Here is a 14,077-nt window from a genome sequence, read left to right as displayed (position 1 = left end):
CTTGAGAAGTGCCGGAGACGTCATGTGTCATTTGACAGGGAAGCATCGCTGCCAAAGTCATCTTGAACTCTCAGACATATTGATAACCACCGCATTGGATGCAAGAGTCTTCGTACAAGAAAACAACCAAGCAACCGTACAGACCTAAAAACAGTAACAAAGAAACAGTAACTTCTTCGAAGATCCTCTTTAGAGACCAAACCCTCTCAAAGAAACGAGTAACCAGACAAGCCCAAAGAAAACATAGACAAACATGTCAAATCTCCCCCGCATTCACATCATAAACGAAAGAAAAGAACATAACCTCCTGCCCACTACCACCACCACTACCACTTCTACTACCACCATTATAGAAAGCGTCCATAGACCAATAGACCCCCGCAACATGAACACCACAAGGCCAGTCGATGCAGCCTTCACCAAATCCCTCCCCAAAATCGAGGTATGTAACATCCTCCAACCTAAACATCCCTATCTAACCACTCCAATCAACCAACCCCGCAAACGCACCCTCTCTCCCACAAACTCAAGATCAAGATCAATTACCCAAAACGAAATCAACATCAACTAACCATTCCCAAAACCAAGCTCCACGCCCACCTCAGCGGCAGCATAAGCCGCCAATGTCTCCACGAACTATGGCTCCAAAAACGCGCCGCAGACCCCACATTTGACCTCCCAGATCCCTGGGTCGTCATGCCCCCGGGCAAGGTGGACTACACACTTGATACGTCTGTGCTCCCCTCCAACTGGATAACGAGGATCGTAATCAGCCATACAATATCAATATAGCGTTTCGGACGAGGGAGGAGGATGATGATTGATGATAAGATGAGAAATATAGATTCTTCAACACCTTCGGCACATTCACCTACCACCTCCTCACCGATCTACCCTCAATAACCTACGCCACAACCTCCGTCCTATCCGACTTCCACGCCGATGGCATCAAATACCTCGAACTCCGCACGATCCCCCGCCCCAGCCCCAACTTCACCCAAGAATCCTACATAACAACCATCCTCTCCACAATAACTACCTTCACAGATCGCCACCCCGACCTAACAACCCGACTCATCCTCGCCCTCGACCGCGGTGAGCACACCCCTGCCGACGCAGATGCCGTCGTCAACCTAGCCATTGCCCACAAACCGCTTGTCGTGGGGGTGGACATCGCCGGGAACCCGAGTAAGGGGGATATGGCGATTTTCGGCCCCGCGCTGGCGAAGGCCAAGGCGGCTGGGTTGGGCGTTACGGTGCATTTTGCGGAAGTGAGGACACCGCCGAAGGAGGGGGAGCTGGAGACGATATTATCGTTTGAGCCGGATCGGTTAGGGCATGTTATTCATGTGCCTGAGGAGCTGAGGGGGGAGATTATTCGGCAAAAGGTAGGGTTGGAGTTGTGTATGAGTTGTAATGTTCATGCGAGGCTTTTTGATGGCGGGTTTTTGGAGCATCATTTTCGGGAGTGGTGGAGGGTTGAGGAGTGTCCGGTTGTGCTATGTGTGAGTTTTTCTTCTTTCTTTCCTTTTCTCTTTTTCATTTGTTGTTGTTGTTGGGTAAGAGGGTGGAAGCGGTAATGCTAATCGTGTATAGACGGATGATGTGGGCTTCTTTTGTAGTCCTGTGTCGAATGAGTATTTCCTTGCGGCGGAGCATTTCAAACTCACTCGCGCCGATGTTGTGGATATAGCTCGAAGAGCTGTTAGAGTGATCTTTGGAGGCGAGGAGGAAAAGAAGCGGTTGTGTAGACTATTAGATGAGTTTGAGGCCGGTTATAGAGAGTGATATTACATTCTCGTTTTCTATAATACCTGTCTTACGATGAATGATATCATGAGAAGCATAAATATCAACTGAACAGCACTTTTTTATTGCCTAGAATATAACACAACGTAAAGGGCATCTAATGCAAACTAACCCTGCCACCGAAACTTGCCTTGCTTCAAGGTCTGCACGACTCCCAATGGCATGAGCTCCTTACTCACTGCGGCCAAACTTCCATACTTCTTCACCATCTCTCCCTGGTACAGCTCCCCGGTCCACTTCCAGTACGGTGGCATTGAATCCCAGTTGTTTGAAAGGACCAGACGGCTGCTGGGGTCCTCCTCCAATGTCATCTGGTTGGTGCGAAATTTGGGTGACTGGTCGATGATCACTTCGCGCCGGGTGCAGACGAGATCATGGTATGCGTCGAAAAGGTGGTCACTATACGTCTCTGAGTGGCGGGTGTACTCTTCAATGGACATAAAAGCAGTCGGGTCCTCATCGTCACCGAAAACTTCATCAGAGGCTGGTTCCTCAGGCCCGTCTTTCTCAAATCGTTCTTGAGCAGCGTGATATTCGGCCTCATCCTTGTTGTAGGCCTTTTGAAGGCGGCCGGAAGGTGTTGATTCGATGTTCTCGCGGATAGCAAGAAGAGGAATGTACGGGTTCGTCAGTTCGAGGCCGCCAAACTCAACGGGGAAGTAGAAGAAGCCCTCGGGAAGATCGTGGATATCGAAGCGCTCAGCGATCATCTTTCGAAGGTGATCAGTGACGCCGCTATGACAATCAGGGAAGATAGTGCGCTCAATACGGTTAAGGGTGGTGATGGCCATATCAATGTGACTCCGCCCGAAGCACATGACCGGCCTGGCGAAATTATTCACGAAGAAGCGACCGAAGTAGCTATTCCATGCCTGAACGAAGGAGAAGACGCTCTTGCATGCAGAGAGCTGGTGTTGGAGCTCCGAGATGTGGTTGTCCACTTGCTCTTGGTCGATGGTGAATCGGCCCTCCTGGGCATCAAGCTTCAAAAACCCCCATCGGATGTCGCCGGTAGGTAGAGTATCCGAGCCCTCGGTTTCCTCAGTCTTTGTGTAGGAAGACAGGTCTTGATATGGCTGTTGGCCGGATTTGTCTTTGTTCTCAAGATGCACTGTCCCGGTCTTCTCCTCGTTAAACTCGAGACCCATCACTTGAGCAAACTCGGTCATAGTATTCCAAGCTTTGACACAAGTCTGCTTCTGACCCCAGAACCAGAAATCATCATGCATGCGATACAAGTACGCACCATCCGTGCTTTGATTCACTGCATAATCCATGCAGAACAGCACAGCTTCCCCGAAGCAGTCCGAGAGTGTATGGCTTATGGGAATTCCGCGTCTACGGGTCTGCACTCGAGCTTCTGGTCCGTCCTGAGTAAACTTGAGGGGGCATGCCAGGAACTTCTTGAAGAAATCGAGCCAACCCTGTGGCACTCCAAAGTACGCCAACACCGTGAGCATCGTGGTATGTGGGATAGACGGCCCAAAGTACTTGAAGTCCGACCGAATAGCCGTGAATTGTCCATGAATCCGGGTCTGCACGATAGACTCTGTAATCAGGAGATGGAGGAGCGAGTGCTTTGTCTCCAGGGCGTTCTTGCGGTTCGCTTCCTCAACATCGTCGGTGTCGTTCTCATCATCGTATCCCAGCCCACCTGTAGTTAATGAACGAGGTAATTGAGTCATGAAATACTCATTTCTGTACACATCGCGTCTCTCCTGGTTCACGGATCTGACACACCGCGCGTGGTCCTTACCGAGGAAGTGCTGACGCCGTACCCGCTCCGACTTTGAGATACGCTGGCGCAGGCTTTTCCAGGCCCAGGTCTTCTGAAAATTGACAAATGCATCCCGGAAAGTCACCGCCCAGTGAAGCCCGATATACTGGAACAGAAGACTATCCAGCAGATCCTCGTCTTGAAAAACCCGGTACTTGCCGTTCAGGTGGCGACGCATTTCCTGAGGAAGACCGTCGGACGGCCAGTGCCAGTTGTCAAGGGTCGCGAGACGCATGTTTAAAACATCCGCCACCTCCTGGGCAACAGCCTTGTTGAGCATAAAATCCTTCAGGATTTCGGACTTTTCCCTGGTGAGAGAGTCTGATCTTAAGAGGGCCTTGCTCACCCACTTAAGCGTGTCAACGTCAAAATGAGTGCGTGTCGATGTACTTTCATCTCCAAAGGTCTTCATCTTCTGCCGCAGGGTTTTCAACGCTTGCTGAGATTGATTCGTCTTTGTGAACAGACCGTCAAGGTATTCATTGATTGTTTTTTCATCCACATTCGCGTCGTTGAAAACATACTGCTCCCACGTCGTTCGCTGTTCCTGCATTTCCGCACGTCTTGTGGCTTCCTTAGCCTCGGCAGCGTCCTCCTCGGTCTCAAGACCGGTCAGCCACTCCGTGACCAGGTTGCTGTAGAATGAAGCATGTTCGTGCCGGGTATGCAGGAAATTTAACTCTTCCTCGAGCTGCGCAACCCAATCGCCTAGGCTCCGATCCGACACTGACGGATCAAACTGGCTCTGCAGGAGAAAGCGGCGGATATTGACATGGACAGCACGGGCGGTACTATCTTGCACAGTAGTCTCGGCCTCTGACTCTCCAGAATGCGTATCCAGATCCTCTCGGTCGAAAGCATCATTCGGGTAGCCATTGAGCTTGGTGATTCCTTCCAAGAGAGCCCGAGCCTTGGAACGCAGATCGGGTGCGTCTGCCGCGGCTTTGAGAATCCCCTCTCGTTGCTTCTCGAAGAGCGAGCGCTGCTTGGAAAGCTCGGTGATTTTAATATCGGTGATGGAGCGAAGGGTTTGCGGGAGAGCTCCGGAGGTAGACATGATTACTTCTCTCAGATTGACGATCTAACTGGAAGAGAGACGCGAAGGGAGAGATGTAGTGGGTATGAGTACCTGAGATGATCAACTCTTGGATTAGGTACCAATAGAATGTTGACTCCCGTTAAGAGTCCAAAGGAGACAGCAGATCTCGGTGGACAAGGAAAGATGGAAGACAGAAAATTAGTGCTGGCGAAACTCTGGGTTATATATGCTAAGAGCGAATTAATTTCGCCTCTGGTGGAGAGGGAGTGTGGATCGTTGACTTTAGGCGATGTAGATCTTTTGAGATCTAAAGATCTCACTCGCGGCTGAGCTGCCTCATCGGGCTCCCGAAATGGAAGGAAAGCTCAGCTCAACTCAGCTCAGCCACGTCGTGACTCAACCCATAAATTAATGAAGTCAATCCCCGACTCCCATTCAAGCGTTAAGTACGGAGTACGGAATACACATGTGTCATTACCGTATCAACAAGCTCACGCCAATTCTTCATACTCAATCCAACAATCCTCATACTGCATTTCCAAATAGCTCTTCCCCCGAAGCTCTCCTACGCTCACAAACTTCCAGCGTCGAATGATGGCTATGATCGCCTTTGCAAGGACCAGCCAGGCTAATTCTTTACCAACGCAGCTTCGCGACCCTTTGCTGAAAGCCACCAGTTTGGCTTCCATCTCCCGACGTAGTGACTCGTCCCCTAGCCATCGCTGCGGAAGCCATTGATCAGCATCGCTGCCCCAAATTTTACGTGACCGGCCTAAAACATAGGTATTTGCCGACACCATGGTACCGACGGGGAGTGGAGCTGGCAGAGTGGATACTACAGTTTCGGCACCGGGTCTGATGACTCGAGGAAAAGCTGTGGGAAAAGAGGCACAATGACGCAGAGTCTCCTTAACAACTGCTTGAAGCTCGAGGGAGAATGGTAGTGTTTCGACATCAGTCTCCTTTCGTAGCTTCTCCTGCCATATTTGACCTTCCTGTGTTCCCAATTGGTAGATCATGGCCGTTAGAGCCGCAGCTACGCTACCCGGTCCGGCAAACACCAGGTTGACTGCCTCCGAAAATACTTCATCTTGAGTCATCCGACTGGAATCATCAAGGGGAATATCTAACCAACTTCTTACGATCCCGGGCTGTGCAGGTAGGCCAACCTGTTCAGGACGCCGAAAGATCATCGTGTGGCTCGAAGTCATGAGTGCCATCATTCCTGTGGGACCGCCCTGTTTGCTGGTGGTCAGCGTGCGCAACACTGCACTGATGAGACGGCTGTTCATGATCCAGCCGTATGATGGGCAGAGCGAGAAGCTCCACGCCATCTTAACCAACTTGCGCATGACTGAACACATATCGGCCCCGGTCGGGGAGTCGGTATACGGGTGGGAGACGACATCGGGACCATATATAAGCTCAAGCATGACGTCCATAGTGAACCGATGAGACAGCGGTGCCAGATTCACCGCGGCCATCTCGCCATCTTGTCTTGACGAGGACGCGGCGTCTGTCCGCGTCAAGAAGAGATCCACATGCTTTGTTATAACGGATTCATATCTTGTTATCTTCGCGCTCGTCAAGGCTGGCCCAACCACCTTACGTTTCCTCTGTCGATGATTTGCATCAGTTTTTAAAGCGAATACGCTCGGTACGCGATTGTCGCGAGGGTGGCCAAACAGATAGAAGTCGTCTTTTTCGACCGATTTGTTAAAACTGTAGATCGCATCGAAGTCTTGTAGGTCGGAGAACGAGAGCCAATTTGGCGCTACGCGGACAACATGACCATATTTCTCATGCAAATGTTGCTCCGACAGATGATGTCGACCGCCGAAAAACGTGAACAGTCTCCTTTGTGTAGGTAGATTGGTTAGTGCGCTGGGCAATTTAGCCCGTAGAACGGGATGTTAAAACCTAATCCTAGATTTAGGACAAACCAGAGATTGGTAAACCGAGCCAAGAAAGGTCCGGGGTAGCGCGCAAGCGGGTGGAAGTAACACTGATAGATCACATGGGCCACCAGGGCGGCGAGGGCGAACTGAGCGACGACAAAGACCGTACTCGAGACCATGGTAAAATCTATTGATGGAGGTACATACATATCACAATCACAGTCGAATAAGCCAGGATGCGTTCGTCAGCTTTTATACCCCACATCACATGTGTGGGTGGTGATGCACGTGTCTCTCGTAAATGGGTTGCCTGAACAATAGAACTCCAGAGTGGAATTCCTCTCGCATTTCCTGATCATTACTACTACTATCTGTTGTATCCCTGAACATCCATTGTGTCGAGCTATAGCAAGCTAACCGAAGAGTCTAGGTGATAGTGTACAGACACCGGCGGATCGGATATCCGTCATGAAATTTCACAATATAGTATATATATAGTTTCACCCAAAGAAAGAGACCTGAGCGAAATGAAATGACACCAAAAGGGCTTAGATCAAGTCGAATACGCGTCATTTTCCCGCGAGGTTCTGAGAATAGTATATGTCAAGAGCAAAGATACAAACGACCCCTAAATGAACAAATGTGACAGGTAACAAATCTTTCACGGCGGATTAAACCATATCATTTAGGTTCAATCACCACCACATCCGAGCGCGAAGTGCTTTGACCCCACGACATCGCAATATTTTGTTCGCTATCCCATCATTCGTACCCCTTTAATAGCATAGCAAGGTAGCTGTGGCATTGTCTTCCTAGCTAGGGGGTATATAATGAAGCAACTATTGCAATGAGCTGGTTCAGAGCAACTCTCCAAATCGAGCTATCTACAGTATTTAGCAGTATGGGGGGGGGTCATAGAGCGAGGCAATGAGCTTAAAAGAGGTGCTATGTGGAGACACCGTGGGCGAGCAGCCCATCGCTAACAATTATAGGGGCGGGTTGCCATTGCGATAATGGGAGCAACGCAGCATTCCATTCACCAGTCAAAAAGACAAAGATCAGCTGCGGGGAAAAGAGTTCCGAGGGATTATGATTCGTTTCAAGTCTGTCGACCTGTGCAGATATGTCACCGACCATGAATCATATTGTGGGGGAGGATTGTTTTCTGAGAGAATTCACATTCAAAGAGCTGAAGAAGGGAATGGAGGAAGTTGACTAGTGTTGATAGTCAGCGCCAAACCAGGAAGATCTCCTTAAAATCCTTAACACTGATGGTCGATCTCTGCTTCCATTGGTCTGTGTTGGTGGGGCCCACCCCCACTTAAGGGACTTTTGCACCATCAAAGGATTTTAGTGCCGGTCGGGTACGGCTGAGCAGTCAATTCGACAGGATCCCCTCTCTCCTGCATTATCACTTATCACATCCAGACCCCAAACGAATGACAGTTGCTTCATCTCCTTAAATTCTCCCACGGTTGTCTTCTCGTAACCAGTCGAGACGCAAAGTGAAAAGAAAAAGAAATAAAAAAACACAAACCAAAGTGTTGAATGACGCTTGTCCTTGCGTAGCGACGGCTACCCTTTTAGTACTATAGCATCACACACACACACACATATCAATCAATCAATCAATCAATTGAACTTTCCCCCCCTCCTTCAATCAACGAACTCAGGATGGGTATGGAATTTGTCTTTATAAATGTCAAGGAGCCGAAGGACGCTCTTCAGCTCGCTAAGGAACCTGAAATTCGATCACACGTGGCTCGGTACCAGTGGAAGAAAGTCGAGAGTCGCCCGTCTCTCAAGCGAAAAAGAAATGCGGTGCTGTCATTCTGCATGGACATAAGCTGTTATTCATCCTGGCAATCACGAAACGATTCCGAGGACGACTCTCCCGACGGTTCAGACGGGCCCTCCACCGTCTCCATCCCTCTGCAGTTCGGGGGACTGCGAGACGACCCTTTTCGATCCTATCCAGCCAGCTTCAAGCCGTTCATGCCGGTCCTCGTGGATCACTGTAAGTGTGAAATTAGCGTCACCATCCATAGCAAGTAGAACCGTACTGATGGTACTCTATAAGACCTGGTGCATATGGCCGTGGACATCCCCGAGCTCGACCAACCAGGAAACAAGGGCCTTCTGAGAACCAGCTGGTTCCCTTTGGTGATGACAAATCGCGCCCTCTTCCTGGTCATCATGCTACTCGCAGCATCCCATTATGCGTCTGTGAGCGAGCATACCGCAGGCATGAAATTGGACCTTCTCGATCTTCGCTGCAAGGCGGTCCAAGCCATCAACGATGCCTTGAAGTATCAACCGCCGGACCGGGTCAATGATGCGCTGGTAGGTGCGATAGCGAAGATGGGAAGTTATGAAGCGATGTACGGGGACATGGGGAGTTATAGCGTGCACATGAGAGGACTCACCCGGGCAGTTGGGTTGCGAGGCGGTCTATCAGCGCTTGGTCTGAATGGATTACTCCGACGGATAGTGGTCTGGATCGACCGCAACGCTGCCTTCCTGCACGGATCGGCGCTCTATTATCCTGGCGCTACCTTTGCGCCGGGTCAGGCTCCCGAGCCCAATCCTGGTCATTTTCTTGCATCTTCGTGATTGAGTACAGCGTTCGGGATGTCGTTCTTTATATTTATGTATGTAATATCAGTAGCGTGGGATCTGGAGTTAAATAGGAAGTTCTCTGTATTATTTTTTTTTCCATTCTGCCACCTGTCTTTTTTTAATTTTTTTTTCCTTTGCCCCTCCAAAACACGACCGCAACGTGGCTCTGTCTAAATCGGGATATCACTCGCAGACGGGCCACACTCTATCCGGTTAAACTCCCAGATCAATCAGATTGTAATCGCCTGCGCAAATTCTCCCATTGGACCTCCATATCTCAAATTAACTATCATGATTGATGACAACAGAAACAAAGGGATCATGCAAATATGCAATATCCCAAATCGGACATCACAATTAACAAACCGTGCGATTGTCCAGACCCGCTACCAACCAAGAACAACCCAAAGCGGAGTTGGACCCTCACCCCGCTTACCGTTTTCGGATAACACATACTTAACTCAATTCATTCCATAAACCGAATATGATAGAAATCGTTCCAGAGAGTAAGTCTGGGTTGACGACATCATCATCATGACTCCACAGGTCATTATAAAAAGGTCGCATTCTGTCGTGTCCAGAGTCTTTCTCCTCCTCTTCTGAATTCAAGGATCGCTGCGAAGTATAACACTAGTACTCATCTCAGTCTCAACTCTAACCAACTACCTACCCTTCTTCTGCCTCTATATCAACTCACTCACACCCACGTCCACACTAAGAAGAGAATAAGAAGGGAAAATGGCCCTCAACGGAAAAGTCGCCCTCATCACCGGCGGCGTCAAGAACCTCGGTGCCGCTGCTGCTCGTGAGCTCGCGTCCTCCGGCGCAAACCTCGCCCTCCACTACCACTCCGACGGCAGCAAGGGCGATGCTACAACACTAGAGGCCGAGCTGAAGAAGTCCCACCCTAACATCAAGGTCGCGTTCTACCAAGGGAACCTTACCTCCGCTGGAGCCGTGACGAAGCTCTTCCAGGATGCCCTGAAGGATTTCGGAAAGATTGATATCGTGGTCAACACGGTGGGCAAGGTGCTCAAGAAGCCTATTACCGAGATTACGGAGGAGGAATATGATACTATGTTTGCGTAGGTCTATTCCTGGTCCATCTATCTATTGGCTCTACATATATATAATTTCCTAAGCAAGGACAGGTAACGAGTGATGGGAACTAACATATTGGAAATAAACAGGATCAACTCTAAAACAGCATTCTTTGTCCTCAAAGAAGCTGCCACGCATGTCACGGACGGGGGCAAGATCATCACGATCGTCACTGCTCTCCTCGGCGCTTTCACGGGATACTATACCTCCTACGCTGGTAGCAAGGCTCCCGTCGAGCATTTCACTCGGTATGTACCTAGTTACCATATTATAATCAAACCACCTCATCTATCCACAAGTTCTATCCCAAAAATAAACACTAACACGTCAACAGAGGCGTCTGCAAAGAACTTCAATCCCGCCGCGTCAGCGTCAACAACATTGCCCCAGGACCGATGGACACCCGTAAGTTACCTCAGAAATGTCCAAAAAGCGAGAAGACAATGTCTGACCAAGTACTCGAAATAGCATTCTTCTACCCCCAGGAGTCTCCTGAGGCTGTCGAGTTTCACAAGTCCAACGGTATGGGCAACCGTCTGACGATGGTCGAGGATATCGCTCCGATTGTTCGGTTCCTCTGCACGGAGGGTGCCTGGATCACTGGTCAGACCATCTTCGCTAACGGTGGATATACTACTCGTTAACGGTGTGATTTATGTGAAATGAATGTATGGTGTTATGATAATGCCGAAGGTGTATACGAGGTTTTGATACCGTGGTTTGGCGATCTAAAAATAATGTGGTCAAGATATCAGGAGCTTGGATGGTGAGTTTGCTGTTGGGTAATACGACTGCCCTTTCGCTTCGAAATATTCCTTGGGGTATAGCAACAGTTTCCATAATAAGGCTCAATTGAAGAATGATAAAAAAATTGTCATCTTGCGTGTTCAATTCTATTAAAGTCGAATAAGGATGAAGTCAAGCAAAGTATCACTAAGCATAGTATTTTAAATCATGTCTCATTAATCATACAGCGGCTGATGACCCAGCCTTCGGTACTTTCCGCTCCTGGAGCGTGCCATAATTTAGAGAATCTGCTTTCGTCGGTTCGGGTATATCGTACGCGTCGACTTCCTCTCCGTACGCGACAGACAGACTGTCCACATCTTGATCGACTTCTGACCAGGTGGAGCTAGTCGCGGGGACGGGGAAGAGCCGGGTCAGGATGTAGTACATGAGGGCAGACACAACTATTCCCGAGAAGTAGTTAACGTTGTATATGTACTGGGCGCCCACAGGCACCTTGCGTCCAACGGCACCAGCGAAGCCGACGATATTGACGAGGATTCCTGCAATATACGAGGCGTATGCCTGCCACGAGAAGCCGTAGACAAATCGGTATGCAGAGCCCTCCTGTGCAGTGTACAGTTCTTTCACTCGCAGGTAACCCTTGCGAACGATGTAATAGTCACACAGCATGGGGCCCGCGATGGAAGAGAGGAAGATCGAATAGGCAGAGAGATAAGTGGTGAAGCTGTTGGATGAAGCCACGAGGTTCCACTGCAATTCTGTCAGATAGCCCCCAAAGGAGACGCGTCAGGGTACTTACCGGATTCATAGCCAGACCAACAGCGGCGCAAATATAGCTTCCGCGCCGGATCGTAAGATATCTCGGAAGCAATGCCGTCATATCCGTACCTGCGGAAACGGAGTTTGCAGAGATGTTCGTTCCCAACTGAGCTAGAGCAAACCCTGTAGAAATCACAAAGATCCCAAATCGCTCCGCCGAGCTGGCGCCAACCAGGAATTTGCTCAACAAGTCGAGAGGATTCCACACCATCTCTCCGCCAAAGATAACCGCCGAGGATGAGGACGCAATAATACCGATAAAAGAGGTGACTCCAAAGCCGATGGGAATTGTTAGGAGCTGAGACCATAGTGCATCCTTTGGTTTCCGGGCGAACCTCGAAAAGTCGGGATCGTTTACAATCAGCGTCGCAAAATTGCCCAAGCAGCTCATTATCGCCTTCACCACCGCCCACGCCAGCGCACTGCCGTGTACGGTGTGTGGCTGATGCACAATGGGCCCAAGGCCCTTGGCGCGTGCGATGGCCCAGGCGAAGAAAGAGATAGCCGCAATCGGTGAATAGACTGCCTTGACAGTAAAGAGATGCCGGAGTTTGTGCACAGGAAACCAAAGGGCCGGCAGGGAGAGTAGCCAAAAAAGAAAAAAGCTCACGAAGTCCCTGGTTGTGACGCCCGAACTGGCGGGAATGGAGTTGGGTAGGTGGTTGTAACTGGGCCAGATTGAGCTGATCATTAATGTCACGCACTGGCCTATTTTGCGTCAGATAAGTCCATGATAGCATCATATGTCACTCCTTGGTGTGGGTGAGGGGCCTAGAACAGTGTGCATACCTCCGATGTAACCCTGAACACCGTACCAAATAACCGCCATTGCAGCTCGATTGAACACCGGCCAGAGCGACCCCCAAACGCCGAATGTGGATCGACAGACCACCGGGAAAGAAAGGTGGTAAACGGCACCGATGCGACCCGTCAAGCATACAAAACAGGCGGCAATGAAGTATCCGACCCAGACGCAAATCCATGACTGCCACCATGATAAACCATCAACGATCATCGAGGACGAGATCATCCACGTGTTCTGTTCCGAGACGAAGTTGTTAGCATCAAGCTCCTCTGTGGAAAGGGGGAAGGACTTGTCACCCACAATATTCAATGAGTCCGCAATCCAGAACGCGACGAAGTTGAACCATTTCCATTGACGACGCTCGGGTTCGACTGTAACTCACGACGCAATCCCAAGGTCCACTCGGTCAGCTTTACTCGTCCTCTGGGGATATGATGTCTAGTACACAAAGGAAAAGAGGCAGCAAAGAGGCGTCTCGAGGAGATGCGCCGGCCAGTTCAAATGATCTCACCTGGCCGCAAGTCATGGTTCGTCAACATCAATTGTGTGTTGGTCAGGCCGGGTTCCGACGGCACCTCCAACTTCTCAACCCATTCTTTGATTCGCGCCATAATTCGAGAATCTTCTGTGACTTAGGTGGGAGTGAGAGTGAAGTCGATAGTAAATGTAGTGAAGGATATGATTAGAACAGCAGAGAAGTTACATTCAGGATAGAATAAGGATAATAAGTGAAGTCGAGAAGAGGGACAGGAAATACAGATTGATGAGAGGGTGGGAGGGATGGAGGGAGAGATGTACAGTAGTAAATACTAGTAATGATTGATAGTGTTTCTTCCTCATCCGTCCCTTCCTTCTTCTTTATAAAGAAAAACAAAGGTTCTCCGTGTTGCAGTATGGGGAAGGCAGCATCGTCATCGACCACCCCCATGCCAACCAATGAGGATTCCCCCAGATCCCGATATTGACATCCATCCTCACCCACGATAATCCTTGAGGAAGTTAACCAACCTTCATGACAAAAAGCTGATAAGAGGAACATCTGATCGCTGCGCCACCGTTTCCTTATCACCCTCCACGAGCCGCTCGCCAAGGGGGGAAATTGAGAGCTGACCGCGCCCGTTAGTTTTCTGTTGCTCTATTTGGTCGAGTAACAAAGTGAACCACCCTCCGTTATCTGCGATAAGCTCTCCGCAAACAGGACGTGACTGGGGCTTCACCGTCATCTCCAGCCTATGAAGATGATCTGAGTGGAGCCACAGTGGAGTCAGTGGACTGGGCATATCTAATCGCTGTCTCATCGTTTCTCCCGTGCTGACTCGATCACATCGAGTAAGCAGTAACTTTTGCATCCATTCCTTGTATTCCCCGCGGCGGATGATAAACGATAAGAAGATATCACGTGCTCCGAAGAGACCTTAAAAGTCCTGCTCAATCCTCAGTACTCTGACTTCACAGTATTA

General features: G+C 49.7%; 5 protein-coding genes across 5 annotated transcripts; 3 read left to right on the top strand and 2 right to left on the bottom strand.

Annotated features, from left to right (window-relative positions):
* Nucleotides 1–385: 385 nt before the first annotated feature.
* On the top strand, nt 386–1,788 carry BDV38DRAFT_277311 (putative adenosine deaminase; the record flags this gene model as incomplete). The annotated part of the gene is made up of 4 exons (XM_032058456.1): nt 386–442; nt 589–731; nt 845–1,505; nt 1,597–1,788. 4 exons carry the CDS (start codon nt 386–388, stop codon nt 1,786–1,788), a joined length of 1,053 nt encoding a protein of 350 aa, XP_031919348.1.
* A 3,328-nt stretch (nt 1,789–5,116) lies between these two features.
* On the bottom strand, nt 5,117–6,702 carry BDV38DRAFT_277309 (putative cytochrome P450 pisatin demethylase; the record flags this gene model as incomplete). Its single annotated transcript, XM_032058455.1, has 2 exons — nt 5,117–6,509; nt 6,569–6,702. 2 exons carry the CDS (start codon nt 6,700–6,702, stop codon nt 5,117–5,119), a joined length of 1,527 nt encoding a protein of 508 aa, XP_031919347.1.
* A 960-nt stretch (nt 6,703–7,662) lies between these two features.
* On the top strand, nt 7,663–9,272 carry BDV38DRAFT_233256 (uncharacterized protein). Its single transcript, XM_032053115.1, has 2 exons — nt 7,663–8,540; nt 8,604–9,272. The coding sequence occupies exons 1-2, from the start codon at nt 8,198–8,200 to the stop codon at nt 9,134–9,136; spliced, it is 876 nt and encodes a 291-aa protein (XP_031919346.1). The 5' UTR covers nt 7,663–8,197; the 3' UTR covers nt 9,137–9,272.
* Nucleotides 9,273–9,783: 511 nt separating this feature from the next.
* Nucleotides 9,784–11,367, top strand: BDV38DRAFT_291994 (uncharacterized protein). Its single transcript, XM_032061894.1, has 4 exons — nt 9,784–10,227; nt 10,333–10,491; nt 10,578–10,648; nt 10,712–11,367. Exons 1-4 carry the CDS (start codon nt 9,881–9,883, stop codon nt 10,885–10,887), a joined length of 753 nt encoding a protein of 250 aa, XP_031919345.1. The 5' UTR covers nt 9,784–9,880; the 3' UTR covers nt 10,888–11,367.
* On the bottom strand, nt 10,961–13,485 carry BDV38DRAFT_64835 (nucleobase cation symporter-1 family protein). Its single transcript, XM_032063693.1, has 5 exons — nt 13,129–13,485; nt 12,918–12,988; nt 12,602–12,851; nt 11,793–12,520; nt 10,961–11,743 (listed from the first exon to the last, which is right to left on the bottom strand). Exons 1-5 carry the CDS (start codon nt 13,226–13,228, stop codon nt 11,210–11,212), a joined length of 1,683 nt encoding a protein of 560 aa, XP_031919344.1. The 5' UTR covers nt 13,229–13,485; the 3' UTR covers nt 10,961–11,209.
* Between the last annotated feature and the right edge of the window lie 592 nt (nt 13,486–14,077).

Source organism: Aspergillus pseudotamarii (genome assembly GCF_009193445.1).
Source record: "Aspergillus pseudotamarii strain CBS 117625 unplaced genomic scaffold BDV38scaffold_2, whole genome shotgun sequence".
Classification (NCBI taxonomy): Eukaryota; Fungi; Ascomycota; class Eurotiomycetes; order Eurotiales; family Aspergillaceae; genus Aspergillus; species Aspergillus pseudotamarii.
Note: the sequence above shows the minus strand (reverse complement) of the source record. Positions and strands in the feature narration are given on the sequence as shown.

Excerpts from the sequence above, each read along its gene's own strand:
- BDV38DRAFT_233256 (XM_032053115.1), top strand. The coding sequence starts at position 8,198 with ATGGGTATGGAATTTGTCTTTATAAATGTCAAGGAGCCGAAGGACGCT. Across the intron at positions 8,541-8,603 it reads GCCGGTCCTCGTGGATCACT|ACCTGGTGCATATGGCCGTG; the intron begins GTAAGTGTGAAA and ends GTACTCTATAAG.
- BDV38DRAFT_64835 (XM_032063693.1), bottom strand. The coding sequence starts at position 13,228 with ATGGCGCGAATCAAAGAATGGGTTGAGAAGTTGGAGGTGCCGTCGGAA. Across the intron at positions 12,989-13,128 it reads GAACCATGACTTGCGGCCAG|TCGAACCCGAGCGTCGTCAA; the intron begins GTGAGATCATTT and ends CGTGAGTTACAG. Across the intron at positions 12,852-12,917 it reads TTGCGGACTCATTGAATATT|AACACGTGGATGATCTCGTC; the intron begins GTGGGTGACAAG and ends GTCTCGGAACAG.
- BDV38DRAFT_291994 (XM_032061894.1), top strand. The coding sequence starts at position 9,881 with ATGGCCCTCAACGGAAAAGTCGCCCTCATCACCGGCGGCGTCAAGAAC. Across the intron at positions 10,228-10,332 it reads GAATATGATACTATGTTTGC|GATCAACTCTAAAACAGCAT; the intron begins GTAGGTCTATTC and ends GGAAATAAACAG. Across the intron at positions 10,492-10,577 it reads CCCGTCGAGCATTTCACTCG|AGGCGTCTGCAAAGAACTTC; the intron begins GTATGTACCTAG and ends ACACGTCAACAG.